Below are 20,000 nucleotides of genomic sequence, written 5' to 3'. Positions count from 1 at the left end.
CTGTCTTTCTTTCCTGCTGACTCTATATTTGCCTCATTCTCCCTCTTTCTGTCTCTATCACACAAACACAAACAAACACATACACACACAGACACACACACAAACACACACAGACACAAACACACACATACACACACACATTTTATTTCGCCCTCTCTCTGTATTATTGTCTCATTTGTATTTGTCTCTCCCGCTCACCCTCTCTCTCTCTCTCTCTTTCAGACTTCAAAGTAGTTCAGTGAGTGATAAAGGTGTGGCTGCCATCACTCAGGCACTCTGCTCCAACCATGGCCTCATCACCCTCATGTGAGTGTGTGTGTGTGTGTGTGTGTGTGTGTGTGTGTGTGTGTGTGTGTGTGTGTGTGTGTGTGTGTGTGTGTGTGTGTGTGTGTGTGTGTGTGTGTGTGTGTGTGTGTGTGTAAATGTGTGTGTAATAAAAAGCATGTGAATATGTCTGTGAATAATTCATTACATTCTTTTATTTCAAGACAATACGTTCTGTGTTGTTCCTATGAATCCTAGCATCCCTTTTGTCTGTAACTGTTGACCTAAAATATATTGTGTTATGATCCACAGCCTCCAACACCTATGTAAATGTTGTATTCTGTCATTCTAACTGTCCAAGTAACCTTAAGGGTGTAAAAACTAAACCAGGTGTGTGAATGGTTACTCTGGTGTCGGGGGGTGATATGAGCACTTTAATGGCTAGTGTTATTGTCAATGGCTAAGTAGCCCACTTTCAGCGCTAGTTCTTCCCGTTTGCATACGCATTAACACCTTTAACCAGCTGGAACTGATCAGACTGATCCAAGGTGTCCTGTATTTCATTCAATCACAGGAGCCATTGAATAGAAGCATGGAAACACATCAACATTTAAATGAACGAAAGGTTTAGTGATCAGGAAATAGACGTTAATAATATGTCATCAAACAGAGAGGACAAAGAAGTTCGGAAATTAAATGCTTTACTTAACTCCAGCACCATCCAAAACACTGTTACACTCATCAGCTCTTCTTCTCTACTCTCAACTCCCCCTAAAACGTGTTTCACCACTGACTCCAAACAAAGCAGTAGCTTATGGGAAATGTAGTCAATAGCCTCCTAGATACTCTTTTCCAGTTCTTAGGCCCTGTTCAGATGGTATTTTATGCTTAGGAAGTTTCCCTAACTGAGTGAAATGGCCTGGAAGTATCTAAGTGGCAGCCATGGAACTGGTCAGCAGGTGGAATTCTCTAAATTGCCAGGAAAGAGCTTCATTGCTTCTTTTCATATCTCCTACATAAGGTATACTAAGGCATACTTTACGAAAGGGAAGGATATAGCATTGCCCCATAATTCCTTGCGACAACAACCCAATCAACAACCAATCAATGTGACCCACATCAGTAACATCAGCCTTCACATAATTAATTGCCTAGTATAAGTGCAGGTGGATTCTCTTAACACCGCGGTTGTCTTTGCCTTAGTCCCTATGAATTCTTCTTCACATCTTTCCTTGACCTTGTGACGTTTTCTATCGAGGTCAAGGAAAAGTGTTTAGGAAAAAATGATAGGGCGCACTGTCCTACCGCAGCCTCTTACTCGAGCATCATGTAATTTGCTAGTAGTCAATGTTAATGTAGAAACTCAAGAATTGAAGTGGCTGCTCGATAACTCATTAATCTGTGTGTAACTCCTAGTCCATTTATACACAGGCTACCATGCCCTGTATTTAGCTGCACATTGCGACGGAATCACACCTAATACGGACGGTAACATGTTAGTACATCTGCCCCTTAGAATGATAATCCCCCAATAAACTCTGCAGCTAATATCTTCACTTAGTGTGTGTGCTGAGATCTGCTGCATTGGACACTGACGCTTTATAGAACAAATCTGTCATTACAGAATAAACCAAGATCCTTCTTTTACCAACCTTCCACAAAGTTTTTGTTCACTCCGTCCTGCAACGCTGCCACTTACAAACTAAAGTAGAATACAGGTAGAATAAACTAAATTAAATAAATAAGCAAAACGTGAGTGAGACATAGATCAGGAATAGCTGAGTATTCAATTAGACTTTTAAGGAGCTAGTGCATTTGCCTGTTGATCAGAGTTGGCAACTTTCAAGGCTGATTTGCCATGAGAATTGACGAGCTCGGGCCAAAACAGGTGTATTTTTTGGTGTGAGATACATTGAAGTCAATGGATTTTTCTGTCATGCTACTGTGAGACAGAACAGCGAGAGTTGGTAACCCTGTTTACTCTGTATGTGTGTGTGTGTGTTTGTGTTTATGTATGTATAAATGTGTGTGTGTGTGTGTGTGTGTGTGTGTGTGTGTGTGTGTGTGTGTGTGTGTGTGTGTGTGTGTGTGTGTGTGTGTGATTTCATGCCAGTCTTCGTGAGAACTCGGTGGGAGTGGAGGGAGCCAAAGCCATTGCCAAAGCTTTACAGAAGAACCACACTCTCCAAGAACTGGAGTAAGTTTAACACACACACACGCACACACGCACACACGCACACAGACACAAGCAAGCACATATGCACACGCACACACACACATGCACGCACACACACACATACACACACACACACACACACACACAAACACACACAGACACACGTACACATGCACACACGCACACACACACACACACACACACACACACACACACAACCACACACTCACACAGTGCTCAGTTTGCTCTCTATCTCTTGCCCCACTTTTTGATTTGTCTGGCCTGTGTTGTCATGGTAACCTTCCTTAAGTGAAAAGTTGTTCACTCATCATCAAGTCACTTAATGGCAAACAGACATACACACACACAAACACACACACACACACACACACACTCACACACACACACACACACACAAGCACACACACACACACACGCACACACACACGCACACAAACAGACACACACAAACACACAGTCCATAGGGACACACACAAAGACACAGGCTTTTTCAAAACACATTCGAATGGGTTTGCTAAGGTTTCATTTAAGATATTTTCTTGTGTCAACTGTTTTGGCATTTGGACCTTATACATTATATGGGAGTGTACTGAATTGCGAGTATGCATTTGAAAAAATCAATGCACACACACACACACACAGACACAGACACAGACACACTGTGTGTGTACGCCAAATGAGTGAGTCATTTTTCTCAGAATTTCACAGGCATGTTTCAAAAAGTCCTTGTGGACACTCATTTGTGTGTGTGTTTGTGTTCTGTGTGTGTGCGTCCACACATGTAGGTTGAACAGTAGAAGACGTTGAACCAAATGCTCTAAACAAAGTAGCCAAGCAAGAACGCTGTAAGTGAATTTGAAAGGAGGTGAAAATCTATTTGCGCCATTAAAGGCACCCAGTGGAACTTTATGTAAACATTCAATGAAAAATAAACATTCAATTTCTAGTCTTTTTTACACGTAGTAAGTTTCAATAACTCCATACCATTACATATCGACATTCAAGGAGCAAAGATGAGACGTTGTTGTGTGGTGAGAACTGATAGAAAATGGTAAACAACAACAATCGCCGGTGGGGAGAAGCCATTTTTCCATTGACTGGAAGCCTGCTTTATTTATTGTAGGTTACAAAAAATAAAGAAAATGGCGGCGATTGTTGTTGTTATCGATTTTCTATCAGTTCCCACCACACAACGACGTCTCATCTTTGCTGCTTGAATGTCGGTATGTAATGGTATGGAGTTATTGTAACGTACTACGTGTAAAAAAGACTAGAAATTGAATGTTTATTTTAAAGCCTCGAAAGTTGCACTGGGTGCCTTTAAGGGCAACGAGGTAAAACAGTCTGCAGCTACAGCAGCTCAAGTGCTGTCAATGTCGTGACAGGAGCAACCTCAACCTCTATGCCAACACGCATCCTTGGCGAAAGAAAAGTCCATCCTGACCAAACAAAAGCAGTAAAGTGTGTGTGTGTGTGTGTGTGAGTTTGTCTGTGTTTGTGTGTGTGTGTAAACAATGCGTACCAAGAAGTCATGCCTCTCCGAAAACCCTGTGGCTTAATCTGTGGTAGATAGCGCTATTTCAAATATGAAACTATTGTGGACTGAGCCATGATATTTTGCCACGACATTTGTGATCTGTAGGTTGGCATCACCTATATGGGGGGGCAGTTGGTACGTGGGTGCAATCAATCACTCATGTAATATTTGGAAAGTTTGAGATGTCAAGGAAATCTTGCTATCAATTGACTTTGCTTAGTGTAAGGGTAAGGACACGGCTCAGTGCAAAGTGTGATATTCCCACTGAGGAGGCTCACATATAGCCTAATGATGTCATCCTCATAATTCTAGTCAGAATATGAGTCTGATACTGCTCCATGGGGCTGTGATTATGGGGCGTGTTTCAACCGAACCAGGGGAAAAAATGCCTCTTTGCTCAATTGGATATACCTTGAACCAATCAGAGCAACGCTGTTTCATGACGGAGCCAGCTGATACATTGAACTTTTACCGGATCCCGTAGGAAGGACGGCAAAAACATCTTATCGATCGACAAATGCCTTCATCGCGTTTCTCTGTTATTCTTTCAAAATGAATGTGCTGTCAATGTCTTCTAAAACAGATTTGAATCCCCACATTTTTGCTCTCCAGTGGCAGCCATGTTTGTTGAAAACGAATTCAACCCAAGTGACGTAGTTGACTACGTTACGGTTGATCATATCATTCTAGTGACTGTATCATTGCATGACAGCTTTATGAACTATTGTTTGCTTCATTTTAAGGAAGAATTAGTGAAAAATTAGAGTACCTCTCTGGTGAAAATCCTCTCCTTGTCTTTGTCTTGCTTGGATGACTACTGCCATTCTTTCTGGAAGTTTACCCTATGCACACACCTTTGTGTGTGTTTTAAATGGTTTAATTTTACAGTGGATGTTTAGGGTCTTTGAAGCTATATCAGCGGTTTGTCCATTACATTTAAGTCGCTTATGCCATCCATCCTCTCCTAACACATTCACACACACACACTGACACTAAATAGGTATAGGAGAAGTCACTTCACATGTCAGTGACTCTTTCTCAAATTCTATTTCAAGGGAGCTTTATTGGCTTGGCTGTTCATGTGAAGTGTTTCAATAAAACAGTAATGCAGATCAGAGTTTAAGAGTTAACTGAAAATATTATATATAAAAAGTATCATTCTGTCTGTCTCTCTCTCTCTTTCTCTCTTTGTAATTAGTCTTACAGCCAACCTTCTTCATGATGAAGGCGTGACAGCTATAGGGAAAGCTGTGAAGGTCAACAGAGCACTGACTTCCTTGCAGTAAGTAATATATTTCATACATCAAATATCATACACACACAGACACACACTTAGATTATATATACTGTACCTATGTCTCACTGTGTGTGTGTGTGTGTGTGTGTGTGTGTGTGTGTGTGTGTGTGTGTGTTTGTGTGTGTGTGTGTTTGTGTGTGTGTGTGTGTGTTCAGTTTACAGTGGAACTTCATGAAGGTTAACGCGGCTCAGGCTTTGGCCGAGTCTCTTCACACCAACACACACCTACAGCTGCTGGAGTGAGTCACACACTCACACTCACATTTTATCATGCTATCATTCTATGATTCTCTGGATTCTACCACTCTTACTTACATCACTCTATCATTCTACCACTTCCTTTCACTCCTAATACATCCCATCCCTCTATTATTTTCTAACTGTCTCTTTTCCTCCCTCTCATGTGTGTGTGTGTGTGTGTGTGTGTGTGTGTGTGTGTGTGTGTGTGTGTGTGTGTGTGTGTGTGTGTGTGTGTGTGTGTGTGTGTGTGGGTGTGTGTGTGTGCAGTTTGCAGGAAAATGCACTTGGAGATGATGGTGTAATTTCTCTGGCCTCTGCACTGAAGACTAACTCCTCACTATCTGTGCTATAGTAAGTGTGTGTGTGTTTGTCTGTGTGTGAGCCTCAGTTGAGTGTGTGTGTTTGTTTGTGTGTGAGAAAGAGAGAGAGAGAGAGAGAGCGAGAGAGAGAGAGAGAGAAAAAGATGTGTACCATAAATCCTCAAACAAAGACCGGGTTTCAATTAGAGGCCGGCTTCAGATAGTAGTCTGTGGCTTGGTCGATACGGACAAATAATGGTTTGACATTGACCCGAGACGAATTCGATACTGGAAGATGCATAAAGCAGTAAAAAATCAACTGAATGATGCCAAAAAGACCCAATTAGCAGGTGGAGGTAGAAAGAAAGTTAGCCTGGATATGGAAACCAGCCTCGTCGATAAGCATAAAAGAGTGTCTAGAAAAGTGGAAATCTTTTCCTCCGTGACTGACAGTGGAGACCATAACTTAGTGGCAAGCAGGGGCTGATAATGCAATACACTTATTATTTGGATGAGTGATATTTTTTGACTTGCTTGATTGTAAGTGAGAACATTGGAAAAGATCTGGGGCCCTATCTTGCACCCAGCGCAATTGACATTGTCACCGACGCATGTATCATTCCTATCTTGCACCCGACGCACAGCGCGATTTTCCCTCCAGAGGCGCGCTTCGAAATGAACTTGCGTCGACATGGGCGGGGGCGGAACAGAGAAGGCGTTTCTCTGGCGCAAGTGGTATTTTGCAGTTTCAAAACAACGCCGTGCGCCGTGCGCCATTGACCAAAAAAAAGCTGGTCTAATGTGAGGCGCAATGTCTAAAGTCTGTAACGCGTATTCAGAACGCTATTTTAAGGGCGCATGTGCTTGCCCGCACAGTATAGGACCTGTAGGCTACACTTTACTTCTGTCGTCTTCACGAGAGATTTACACCAATTGTTTGGCAAGCCATATATAATTACAAGGAAAATTAAGTATTTACCACATGAGGAAATCATTGTGATATCCGTATCCAAGACATTTAAAAACTAGGCATACATCTAGCGTACACAATTGACCCAAATGATTCAGGTTAATTGAAGCTGCGTGACATTTGATTTATTGTATGGCTTTGTTGCATTTATTTAATGCCAGTATTATTATAAATCTTGTAAACTCATCTCTGTGTATGTGGACTTTATTTATGTACCTTGGGTTTGGTCAGCTGGTGCACTGGCTTGGGTGCCGATTTCCATGCCCCCAAATCCCTGCACGCTCTCAGGCGTGAGGGTAGACGTGGCGATGTCCTCTGCTGCCGTCAGATCCTGGGTCGAGGCAGATCCACCTCCCGTGAAGGCACGAGAACGTGTGTTACCTTCCAGCTTGGATGTCCCACGTCTCCGGACGTCATTATAGCGTTTTCGGCACCGTTTTCGGGTGCCCCGTTGCAGAAACAATCACGGCAATATCTTGACATGCTTGCTTGACTTTGCTTACTTTTGGAGGGTTTCTCGCATCCCCATATATATCTATCTCCCGGCTTTTTACAAAGCCATACAATAAATCAAATGTCACGCAGCTTCAATTAACCTGAATCATTTGGGTCAATGTGTAGGCTACATGTATGCTTATTTTTAAAATATCTTGGATATGGATTTCACAATGATTTCCTCAAGTGGTAAATACTTTATTTTCCTTGTAATTATATATGGCTTGCCAAAAAATTGGTGTAAATCTCACGTTGGTCTCCTCGGCTGTGAACTTCTCCGGTCTTCCACCAGGTAATTCCGCCATCAAAATAACAAGCCGCTATGGACTATGCGCTTCTCGCTCTTAAAGGGAATGTGAAATGACGCTCCGATTGGTTTATTGCATATTACGCCCAAACCACACCTATGGCTGAGTAACCTCCTTTGGACCAACCCTTTTGACACTTGCGCTGGACGCAAGTGTGTTTTTTCCGCCGTTAAAATAGCAACTGCGCCATAGAGCCGCCCACACAGCTACTTGCGCTTGGCGCCGTCCTACTTGCGTTTCTGATCGGCAAGATAGGGCCCCTGGAATAAACAATGTCTTTTAAGACTACAGGAAGTTGATTAGCCTATAGGCTTACTGGTTTCATTCTACCGGTAGCTTACCGGTAAATGGTTGAAGGAAGTGTTGAATGCATATGCAATGAATGATATAAGCCTACTGTAATTATGCCCATTATTTGATTTAAATAATACAATTCTATAACAGAAGATAAGTTAGAAATAAAGGCCTGCCCCGGCCACAATTTGAGGATTTACGGTATGTTTGTATGTGAGTTTTATTTATCGTTATGTTTCTGCTAGTTCATCCTTCTCAGCATTGTTAAAGGTGTGTGTGTGTGTGTGTGTGTGTGTGTGTGTGTGTGTGTGTGTGTGTGTGTGTGTGTGTGTGCAGTGGTTAAATTGGGCCGGGGCTGGCCGGATCCGGTTGCCGGATCTGGAGTTCTGCAAAGCAGATCTGCTGCGCAGCAGCTCCAGCCGATTTTGGCAATCTGCCTAGTCCATTCACAAGCAATGTTGTCCTACTCATTTACAACTTTTCCATTGCAAATCTATGTTGTTTTAAAACAAAAATCTAAATAATGGTAGGGAAAGGCTGGCCTAGACATCTGTAGCAAGTTTGAGAAGTAGGCATATCGCGCACGAAACTTGCGCAGCAGCTCCTCCTCTGCGATCAGACAACACAACGTCAATCGGTCATCATCAGACATATCGTAGTAGACAGGTGAATGGCGAGGTAAGAGAAACAAAATTAAAGGTGCACGGTATTTTGAAAGAGGTCGATCATCACCAATAGGCTAATATCATTAGATATGGGCTTGCATTTTCATTAAGCAGGAAAAATTAACCTTAGACATGCAGGGATAGCCTGCTACTGGTGTGTCAACTCGCAAGCGCTAGTTAAAAAGAACAATGCTGCTAATTCTAAATGATTTAGCAAGTAGTCTATGCGATCTCCGAATCACATTTCTCATTCCTAGCTGGATGAATTTCAAACTTATTTGTATCAATGAATCAGCTCTTAATGTGACCTCATCAAACACACTCAAAATCTACAGAGTACATATTAAGCAACATATAAAAAATGCTGGAGTTGTTGGCTGCTTGCTTCACTGCTTGTGGATGGTTGCTCATCATCTGAATCTTCCTCCTGGCTATGCATTGGTCCTTGAACATACACTACTCACAAAAAGTTAGTGATATCTGGCTTTTGGGTGAGTAGTGTATTTTAGCATTGACCCTGTGAATATTTTTTTAGAAAAGTAACCTACTAACAAATACTAATAATTGTATTAGTATTGATTGATTCACATCCATATGAATGGATGACATGACAAACAAGTGGTGGAAAATGGAAAGTATTTGTTAGTAGGTTACTTTTCACAAAGTTAACTTTAACGGTGATGTGTTTTTTGTTTAATTTGGCAACTTATTTACTGCATAATCCTCGAAAGATTTGTGAAATTTGCCCCTCTGGATCAGAGCCCCCCTACATAGAAAATCCCAATTTAACCCCTGTGTGTGTGTGTGTGTGTGTGTGTGTGTGTGTGTGTGTGTGTGTGTGTGTGTGTGTGTGTGTGCATTGACAGTCTCCAGGGTGTATCTATGGGCAAAGCAGGTGCTGTGGCATTGGCTGAAGCTCTCATGGTCAACAAATCCCTACACACACTTGAGTAAGTCTGTTCACCACAACTCACACCTGAATACACACCATTAAACACACTGCTTCGCCAACGCACACCTGAATACACACCAGTAAACACACTGCTTCGCAAACGCACACCTGAATACACACCAGTAAACACATTGCTTCGCCAACGCACACCTGAATACACACCAGTAAATACACTGCTTCGCCAACGCACACCTGAATACACACCAGTAAACACACTGCTTCGCCAACGCACACCTGAATACACACCAGTAAACACACTGCTTCGCCAACGCACACCTGAATACACACCAGTAAACACATTGCTTCGCCAACACACACCTGAATACACACCAGTACACACATTGCTTCCCCTTACAAACTGCTATCCAAAAGATGTCCATGGGAGTGTGGGGTTCTGATAGAGTTGTTGGGTGGGTGGGTTGCTGAAATTGCATGTATACAACACCAAAACTCCGGGGAAAAGCATTGTATTCGCCACTGCACGTCAAAAAGGATGACCCCCTCGCCCAAAAGGGTGGACACTCTACCTAGGTCTGGACTGTCCAGGCTAGTGGTCACCCTAGCAGCATTACTCTGTATACAGAACTTCCTATTCTGCTCAGGACCTGAACAATGCTTAATATGACCAAGGATACTAGTTCTTCTGTCTAAAGAAGTTCTTAGTTCCTAAACGTCTCGTTTCGTCAGTATTACTGGGACCACCACTCCATTCCAATAAGCACCAAAGGCAATACAAGAACCATCCATATCTCCCATAGCTGACATACAGACATGAGAGGGCCTCATTTTAATGTCGGGCAAGATTATAATTCCCTATGCATTCGCTGATTGAATTGCCACCTGCAAGTCTTACTCTTTTGAAGGGACCAGACCCTACCTGACTGCTTTAGATGATTTAGCCTACCTACATGTTATTGATCTTCCTAATTGGCAAAGAATGGGGAGTTCCAGTGGATGCTCAATTCTTGTGTGTCACGTTTCAATTCTACAAAGACCCCCACCTTCAACCCCTCAATGGGAAAACAGAAGTGAAAGTAAACACATTTGGGCAAGACAAAGAAAACCCAGTTACAAATGCTGCCTGTGTGTGTTGTGGGTGAGGCTAGTATTACTGCTGACACAAGAGCCGAGATGAATACCAGACATCAACTCATTAACATTGAACAAATTTAATCAAGAATGACCGTTTGTCTTTTGTTTTTATTTTTAGTCTTCGTGGCAACTCCATCGGAATGGCAGGCGCGAAAGCCTTGTCCAGCGCTTTGAAGACCAACAGAAGCCTGAGACGGCTGAAGTGAGTTAAAAGACGCCTGCTGCTGCCAGATTGTATGAATCCTACCATCGTCTCTTGAAACTGTCCATGTAAACGCCATGAGTAAATTCCTGTAACTCAGTGTATTCTTTTATCACCGTTTACACCGATATTGTGCGTGTTTACAGTCTGCAGGAAAACTCACTTGGAATGGATGGAGCCATTTTCATTGCCACAGCGCTAAAAGGAAATCATCAGCTTACTTACATAAAGTAAGTGTGTGTGTTAGTCTGGTTGTCTATACTGTGCTTATAGTATGTATTGGTTCAATATCAGGGTCCTCACAGTAACTATATGAATGTCAGGATGTTCTAATAAAGTCTGTCGGTATTAGTCAAAACTAAATGTATAGGAAAGGTACATGAGTGTGTGTGTGCCATGGGATTCTAATGCCATGAGTGTGTTACGAGTATAGACATTTCTTATGATAATAAAGGTACAAGTGTGTTTGTGTGTTTTTTCCAGTTTGCAGGGAAATGGCATCGGTGAGTCAGGGGCTAAGGTTGTCTCGGAGCACATCAGAGCCGAGGCTGCGGAGTGTGTGGTTGACATCTGATGTCAAGGACCCTCAGCTGTGTGTGTGTGTGTTTATTTTTTCTGCGTATTTATTTTTTATATTGTAAATAACCATGACCAGAGATTTTTTTTAAATCTACAATAATTGTTTCTGAAAATGAAATAAACGCTTGAATCACTGTGACGACTGGTGTGTGTGTGTGTGTGTGTGTGTGTGTGTGTGTGTGTGTGTGTGTGTGTGTGTGTGTGTGTGTGTGGCTGCACAAAAACACAAGACCACACTACAGAATTAGAAACATAACTTCTTTATTAGTGTTCTATTATTAAGAGAGAAGCAAAATGACTGTATGAGAAACTCCCCTTCACACACTAAAACACAAGTGCCACTCATTTGGACTGAATCAGGACCAGAAGCCCAAACGGTGCTGTGGAGCTGTGGGTGTGGTGTTAAGGACTGCACTGACACTATGTCTATGTGGGGAGTGTCATTACTGTTGAAACTGTGTTGCTGTGGCCTAATAAGGCACTATTTTGACGTGGCAGGTTGTCGTGTGAATAATGTTGTCATGGGATCGGAGTGAGTCATCCTGTTGCAGAGGTTTGAGGCGTGCGTAAGTGTGTGTTTGTATGTCTGGGTGTGTGTGTGTGTGTGTGTGCATTGACAGTCTCCAGGGTGTATCTATGGGCAAAGCAGGTGCTGTGGCATTGGCTGAAGCTCTCATGGTCAACAAATCCCTACACACACTTGAGTAAGTCTGTTCACCACAACTCACACCTGAATACAGTGTGAGTGTGTGTATGTGTATGTGTATGTGTTAGAAGGCATTGGTCTCTTTTTGACTAAATATAAGCCTAAATTTGAGAGTGTGTGTGTGTATATAGAGTCACTGATGCTGTGTCCTACAAAAGGTGTCAAGCTTAATTTCCTTGTATTAGTGTGTGTGTGTACTGCATGGCATGCCCTTTAAATCTAAGGTTGGAGTGAAATGTGTGTAGTTGTATAGTCTTTGTAAAGTGTTGGTATCTGTTTTCCTGTTACACGTGTCCAGTGGGCTGGATTAGAGTAGACTTAGAAACAAAGAGAGAGGAGACAGACAGAGGGAGAAAGAGAGGCCGGGGCTAAAAATCATTGTCACTCTCTTCCTGTATCGGCGGTCTCATCCCGCCCCTGGTGGGTCTTTTGGGCTCCAAGCTGACATCTTCGTCAAGATCTGCCCCTGCGAACTCGTCGCCTTCCTCATCCTCCTCTTCTTCATCGTCCTCATCGTCGTCGTCTTCTTCGTCTTCATCATCGTCGTCCACCCCGATCTCGCTGTCCTCTGACTGTAGCCGAACAAGAATTACATTATTTAGTTGCCCGTGCATGAACACCACAAAGACAATCACACACTTGCCCTGCGTGCTCGAGAGAAGAGGGGGAATAAGTGCTTGTCTCTGTTGGCATTTTCAACTGTAGAAACAAATGTGAATACTTGCTACCTGACACTGATTCTTACCAAACACTGACAAACACACACGCACACACACACACACACACAAACACAAAGGGTCAATGCTAAACCTAAGAAACAACTATCCCTATTCTAACACTAATACACATAAAAACATGCACGCACACACACACACACACACACACACACAGACAGACAGACACTCATGTGTAAGCCTTACACACAGAATCTAACACACACACACCTTCCCTTTCCTCCTCTGCGGACGCTGAGATGGAGAGATAGAATCCTTCTCTTCAGGCTTTAGAGAGGGAGTATGAAAGAGAAGACAAGAGATGGAGGCCATTGAGTAAGATGGAGTGAGAAAGAGGGAGAGATAGAAAGTGAAAGAGAGAGACAGACAATCAGAGAGAGGGACAGAGAAAGAGGGTGTGTGGGATGAGTGGGAATGCAGTGAGAGAGATAGAGGAGGGGACAAAGGAGAGAGAGGGTATGATGGATGAGCAGATCTGGAGAGGGTTAGAGGAGAGAGATGAGATGAAGAGTAGCATGTCTGGAGAGGGTTAGAGGAGAGGACAGAGGAGAGAGATGAGATGGAGAGTAGCATGTCTGGAGAGGGTTAGAGGAGAGGACAGAGGAGAGAGGTGAGATGGAGAGTAGCATGTCTGGAGAGGGTTAGAGGAGAGGACAGAGGAGAGAGATGAGATGGAGAGTAGCATGTCTGGAGAGGGTTAGAGGAGAGGACAGAGGAGAGAGATGAGATGGAGAGTAGCATGTCTGGAGAGGGTTAGAGGAGAGGACAGAGGAGAGAGATGAGATGGAGAGTAGCATGTCTGGAGAGGGTTAGAGGAGAGGACAGAGGAGAGAGATGAGATGGAGAGTAGCATGTCTGGAGAGGGTTAGAGGAGAGGACAGAGGAGAGAGATGAGATGGAGAGTAGCATGTCTGGAGAGGGTTAGAGGAGAGGACAGAGGAGAGAGATGAGATGGAGAGTAGCATGTCTGGAGAGGGTTAGAGGAGAGGACAGAGGAGAGAGATGAGATGGAGAGTAGCATGTCTGGAGAGGGTTAGAGGAGAGGACAGAGGAGAGAGATGAGATGGAGAGTAGCATGTCTGGAGAGGGTTAGAGGAGAGGACAGAGGAGAGAGATGAGATGGAGAGTAGCATGTCTGGAGAGGGTTAGTAAGACTGTCCGTCTGGCAGGGTTCCCAGCCACTTTCACTTCAAAATGTTTTCTTAACTTTTCAAGGGCACTTCATGTAATTTGTGCCCACTGCGCCTATTACTCCACATGCCTTATTACTGAATGAAACCTTTTCCATTCCTTTTCTAATAGGCTTGTTAGGCTCTTAAGGCCATGTCAAATTTTTGTGGAAACTGGATCACAGCGTAGACATTTTCTCAGCGAAAAATACTCCATGGAAGAGTCGTAAATGCATATTATGTTTATATTTTATATTAGGAAAGTAACCTATATAGAGTCATAGATGCATATTATGTTTATATATTATATAAAGAAAGTAACCTATATTTTGTGTACTTTCCTAATTAGAAGTAGTTAATAGACTTAAACATACAGACAGGTGTTATTTAAAATCTTTAGTTCATTTTTTTTCCAATTTCAGCTGAAAAGTAAAATACTGGACAATGATTTAGGCCTACATTGATGACTGGTGCATTGATTACTTTAAAACTCTACTGGTTTAGGTTGTGTTCATGTGGGGGTGTGATGGGAATGTGATGTGACATGAATGTGATGTGATGCTGGAACGTCAATGGTTTTTGCAACAACCCACACTATTGCAGGATCTCTGTACACTGTTCAATGGGAGAAGGACGTGATCGGAGTTGACTTGGAGACTTGAATCATTCCATAAGATAGACAACACAGGTATGCTTTATCTTCTATAGCTCACACGCCCCTGGTATGACAAAATCAAATTTCATGACTCTTCTAGGCTTGGAAAATAAATGGGATTTTAAAATTCCATGACATTTCCAGGATATCCATGCCAGTGGGAACCCTGAAGTGGATGTGTTTAGGTGAAGTGATGAAGGTGATTAAGCACTGAATGAGGGAGACAGGAGAGAACAAAAAGAGTGTTTCTGTGTGTGGGTGTTGGTGTGCGTGTGTGTCTGCTTGTGTGTAGGTGTAAAAGAAAATTGTGTGGACATGTTTTAGTGAGTATTTCTGTCTGCACTGTGTGTGTGTGTGTGTGTCTGTGTGAAAGTATGTGTGTGTGTGAGTGTGTGTGTGTCTGTGTGAAAGTGTGTGTGAGTGTGAGTGTGTGTGTGTGTCTGTGTGAAAGTGTGTGTGAGAGTGTGTACTTACTTCCTCGTTCTCCCCTCCCTGCATGGTCCCAGTGACACGTGTACCTGCTCTCGCTGTGGAGGGCAAAGCAGTTTAGACGTGAGTAACCATCTCACACACACCCACACACTTCACACATCAGATAACCAGGAATAACCAGTACATTACATCACTAATCCGGAGACACGGTGAAAACAGTTTTTTCTTCTATTCTATGTTGTATATATTAATTTTCTAGCATATACAATCATATAACAGTGTCATGTTACCACCATCCCTAACTGTCATAACAGCTATCAGAATATTTGCTGCTATGCCACTCTGTTACATGCCAATAAGCTGTCATAACATTAAATGTTTTCAAAACTGTTATGGCTATTACTGATGATCATTAGGACCTGACTCTGTAATAGCACTGGCATTCAACTATAATGGTGATATATGATAGAATGTGGCATCTGAACTGAAATGTTTATGAGACTTAATGGGCCCTATTTTAACGATCAGAAACGCAAGTAGGACAGCGCCAAACGCAAGTAGCTGTGTGGGCGGCTCTATGGCGCATTTGCTATTATAACGGCGGAAAAAACACACTTGCGTCCGGCGCAAATGTCAAATGGGTTGGTCCAAAGGAGGTTACTCAGCCATAGGTGGGGTTTGGGCGTAATATGCAATAAACCAATCAGAGCGTCATCTCACATTCCCTTTAAGAGCGAGGAGCGCATATTCCATAGCGGCTTGTTATTATAATGGCGGAATTACCTGGAGGAAGACCGGAAAGGTTCACATATCACTTTTCTATGCAATATTCGTTAATTTAGCCAACTCTGGTTTTGAATATAGGGTACCGTTCGTGCGTAGGAAATCACCGGCAGATTGTCGCAGGACATTTCAAGCACTGATAAAGCATGCATGCGTTGGCTATCATAAAAGTATTTTATCATCGCGATGCAAATGCCATGTGTGTATAATAATAATCTGAATTAAAGTTCATGCTTGTGAAATAAATGCATTTATATGTGTATGAGTGTTCAAATCATTTGGATGTGCATGTGGGCCTTAGTGGTTCACGTTGCTGTGCTCACAATTTCGGAACAGCGGGCTGTCGGAATAATGGGCTTTCGGAACATTGACATGGAACCATTTAATTCAGTTCTACACTACTGTTCCACCCTGTTCTATACAGTCCTATACTTAGTGGTGGACAGTAACGAAGTAGGCTAAATGTAATTCGTTCCTGTACTTAAGTAACATATCTATGAATCTGTACTGTATCTGTATTTCTATTTGGTGAGACTTTATACTTTCACTCCACTACATTTCAAAGTGAAACTTCGTACTTTTTACTTCATTACATTAAGTAAAACCTCTTGTTCCTTTTTACCAAAGCGAATCAAATAATGAAAGGTCAAAGTGAGTTCACAATCGCAATTTTTCTTCACGTTTGGTAGCACGTTTGGTAGCACGCGCCCTTAAAATAGCGTCTGAATACGCGCCACAGACTCTACACAATGCGCCTCTGACATTAGACTAGGTTTTTTCTGGTCTACGGCGCACTGTAGTTTTGAAACTGCAAAATACCACTTGGGAAGACTTGCGCCTGAGAAACGCCTTCTCTGTTCCGCCCCGGCCATTTCGGCGCAAGTTCATTTCGACGCGCGCCTCTGGAGTGAAAATCCCGCTGTGCGCCGGGTGCAACATAGGAATGATACATGCGTCGGTGACGATGTCAATTGCGCTGGGTGCAAGATAGGGCCCAATGTCTTACATCTAAGGACAAAGAGTTGAAGTAAAGTATGTCTTATATACTCTTGTATGGCTATAAACCTGTTTTTACCTGTGAGGCACATTGTCAGTGTGTGTGTGTGTGTGTGTGTGTTTGGCAGGGCTCGTTGCATGTGTGACTAAAGGAAGAAGCTAACAGGGGATTTAAATACCCATCGCCACATTTGTGAGTGTGTGTGTGTGTGTGTGTGTGTGTGTGTGTGTGCTGTTCCACTACGGGACTCTTTACACAAGCTTTTGCCACTCACACTCCTGGGTGATTATACCAGATGCTTGCAGTCAACCCTGAGCCCAGCTGCGGGCGTGAGTGTGGGCGAGTGCCCTGCTCCCCACTAGCAAACCTCTCCGACCCTCTTTGACCAGCTGCCCCCCTCTAATCTCTTGACAACATGCCAGCCTGGTGGAGTGCCTTCTCAACCTCCACAGGAGGCCCCCCATGAGCTCTCTGATCATCTTACCGTCTCGTCACAGACTACTTAAAAAAAACAAAAAATCCCTCTCAGGGGACCGATTGATACTATGTTTATGTTTTCGTGGTATTATCATTTTAATCAACAACATCAGACATTATAGACAATTATAGAAACATCTGAGACTAATATCTCTTTGTTGCCTTTGGAATGATGATGTACATATACGTACATGAACACATTTGTGTGTGCGTGTGTATGTGAGTGTGAGTGTGCGCGTGTGTGTGTGTGTGTGTGAATCTCCCCATTTCCCTGGGTGCAGGTTCATACGAAGAGACAAAGAGGAAGTGATGCATGTCTTTGATAAGGCCACAGCAGACGTTTCACTAAGTGCCTTTGACATGACAGAAATGACAGCTTGAGGTACGAAAATGCGTCACAGCCCGACAGGATGTTAGCCTCAATGGCATTTTGACTCTTTGTGCTAAACACCAATGTCTTAGCGTTTATTATTAGGGGTTCCCGATCCCACAACACCTGAGAAGCCCAGTGAGAAACACAGTCCCACTCTGGACTCAAACCTTCAGTCCCCAGGCCTGGAAGAGACAGAGGGTCAAACCTATGGGTGCTAGCATGTGTAGCATAAAGCAGGCAGGAGGAACTAGCCAAATAACTCCTGAAGAGGGATGCAAAAACCTTACGAAAACCAACAACAGCACAGTTAGCACTGATAAAAGGCTTGCTAGGGTGATAAGTGATGTCTGTGAAGGCGGCTAATCAGCACCACAAGTCTGTTTTAAGGTCCTTCACATGTGCATATACCGTGAAAATCATTTTGAAGATGACACCAGTACTCTTGCCGGGTAGGGTGCCTGAGGACAGAGTCAATGGGAGAGAAGTCAATTAAGAACTCCTGTGAACTCCTGCAACACTCAGAGGCTGTTCTGTCCACCTGACCTTTAGCGGTTTCTGAGAGACATGGTGGCTACTGATAACAGCCTGCCAATTATCATCATCAGTATGATCAGACACACACACACATACACACACACACACGGCTTAGAGTGAGAGGGGAGTTAAAACACATTGTGTCTATGTATATCATATGAAATGTGCTATATAAATAAACTTAAACTTGAACTCGAGTAATGAGACAAAGCTCCTGCTTTTTGAAAGTAGGAAAGAGGCAGTGCTTTTGGAAGAACGAGACGAGTTTCCTCGCTGTGGAGGGGCAGCCTGTCCAACACGGATGGGCAGGGGCGGCCCTAGCACATTTGGCGCTCTAGGCGAGCTTCACTCCTGGCGCCCCCCCCCCCCCCAACCCCCCCCCCCCATTGCAACTTTCAAACGCTATTTTGCCTTGTAAGACTGCAATTATTTCACATGCACACAACAACGATCGCAGCAAATAGACTGTGTTGCCGTCACACACCTGTATAAACTCAGTCCCAACACAGAACAACGACATGCAATAAGAACAGTCAGGAACAGGTACATCGTTAATGCATCATCACATATAGAAAAGTATATGCACCCGCCGCACGGCATTATGGGGCGACTATGCCGGCATGTTACAGTATGTATTATCATTATTTGTTAAATGTAGCTTTGTGGCGAAATGTATTTCCTCGCTTCAATGTCGTTAAAAGAATACGTTACTTTGCGCATAGGCCTATGTGATATTGTTGGAGAAAGTTTGATTTGTAATTAGTTTCAGTAGACGAGGACCTGTCGAGCGGCTGTTCCCATAAATCCATGTACATGTTCGTCATTCACAATAATGTTTGATAACCCCCTGAAGAAGTTGTATTAATGTATTCCCACGTGTTGTCTATCTGCTCATTATACACTGTTTCTCCAAAATCAGTTTGATCTCTGAAATACTGTGTTCATTAGTGTTTTCATGATAACATATTGTAGCAACCCTTAATGTGTATTGTGCATCATACGTCCACTACCCTGCACCTTGCAGGGTTTTAATATCAGTAATTTTACTGCGTTAAAGAGGTATATCGATAAATTCTGACATCCCGCCCATATAGTCATACATGCCGGTGGGGTTAATCCTTTTCAGAGGAAATACACATATTTGCACCGAATGCCTTCCTAAGCTAGCATGATTTAACAACACCAATGAAGAACATAGCCCTTCGTTTTCGAGTTTTGGCTCATTTTACCTCAATGATAGATTTTTTTTTTTATGTCAAAATTTTGGAGATATAGAAGGAGCGCCAACTTATGCGTCCGGGAAAAAATATATATATAGTTGTTTTTTTTCCGGGCGCATTATTTGGCGCTCCCTCTCTAGATGGCGCTCTAGGCGGTCGCCTAACCCGCCTGTAGGAAAGGCCGCCCCTGCGGATGGGGTTGAAAAAAATGACATGACGGAGAGCGTAGGAAGTTGTGAATGTCACTGAAAATGTCAATGAGGATATGTGTCTTTTATGAGCATGCTCGTGTGTGTGTGTGTGTGTGTGTGTGTGTGTGTGTGTGTGTGTGTGTGTGTGTGTTTGGTTTGTGTATGTGTGTATGTGTGTGTGTGTGTGTGTGTGTGTTTGTGTGTGTTACCTGCTAGGGGTGCTTGTCGTATGGGCCGAGGTTTGGTTGGTCTGTTCTCATCTGTTTCACTGTCTGAACCTTCATCCTCTGGGATTTCCATGTCAGATTCCTCTTCAGGGGCTGCACATAACACATTAC

General features: G+C 43.1%; 2 protein-coding genes across 3 annotated transcripts in view; one reads left to right on the top strand and one right to left on the bottom strand.

Annotated features, from left to right (window-relative positions):
- Positions 1 to 11,386, top strand: part of nlrc3 (NLR family, CARD domain containing 3) — a gene marked incomplete at both ends in the record, with an annotated part of 20,980 nt that extends 9,594 nt beyond the window's left edge. Inside the window, 9 exons of the mRNA XM_080835512.1 lie at positions 223 to 306; positions 2,378 to 2,461; positions 5,197 to 5,280; positions 5,451 to 5,534; positions 5,803 to 5,886; positions 9,433 to 9,516; positions 10,729 to 10,812; positions 10,959 to 11,042; positions 11,296 to 11,386. Of these exons, the coding sequence (XP_080691638.1) occupies positions 223 to 306; positions 2,378 to 2,461; positions 5,197 to 5,280; positions 5,451 to 5,534; positions 5,803 to 5,886; positions 9,433 to 9,516; positions 10,729 to 10,812; positions 10,959 to 11,042; positions 11,296 to 11,386 (763 nt within the window). The remainder of the gene's footprint in view (positions 1 to 222; positions 307 to 2,377; positions 2,462 to 5,196; positions 5,281 to 5,450; positions 5,535 to 5,802; positions 5,887 to 9,432; positions 9,517 to 10,728; positions 10,813 to 10,958; positions 11,043 to 11,295) is intronic.
- Positions 11,387 to 11,683: 297 nt separating this feature from the next.
- cluap1 (clusterin associated protein 1) overlaps positions 11,684 to 20,000 on the bottom strand; it is a 15,457-nt gene continuing 7,140 nt past the window's right edge. The window contains exons 10-13 of one of the 2 annotated variants that reach the window (XM_080834989.1): positions 19,872 to 19,982; positions 15,130 to 15,182; positions 13,042 to 13,098; positions 11,684 to 12,669 (exon numbers count right to left, since the gene is read on the bottom strand). In XM_080834989.1, the coding sequence (XP_080691115.1) occupies positions 12,466 to 12,669; positions 13,042 to 13,098; positions 15,130 to 15,182; positions 19,872 to 19,982 (425 nt within the window). In that variant the 3' untranslated portion in view covers positions 11,684 to 12,465. The remainder of the gene's footprint in view (positions 12,670 to 13,041; positions 13,099 to 15,129; positions 15,183 to 19,871; positions 19,983 to 20,000) is intronic. The other variant, XM_080834990.1, reaches the window with a different exon arrangement.

Source organism: Sprattus sprattus (genome assembly GCF_963457725.1).
Source record: "Sprattus sprattus genome assembly, chromosome: 3".
Lineage (NCBI taxonomy): Eukaryota > Metazoa > Chordata > Actinopteri > Clupeiformes > Clupeidae > Sprattus > Sprattus sprattus.
The sequence above is the reverse complement of the archived record's forward strand: the minus strand, read 5'-3'. Positions and strand labels throughout refer to the sequence as shown.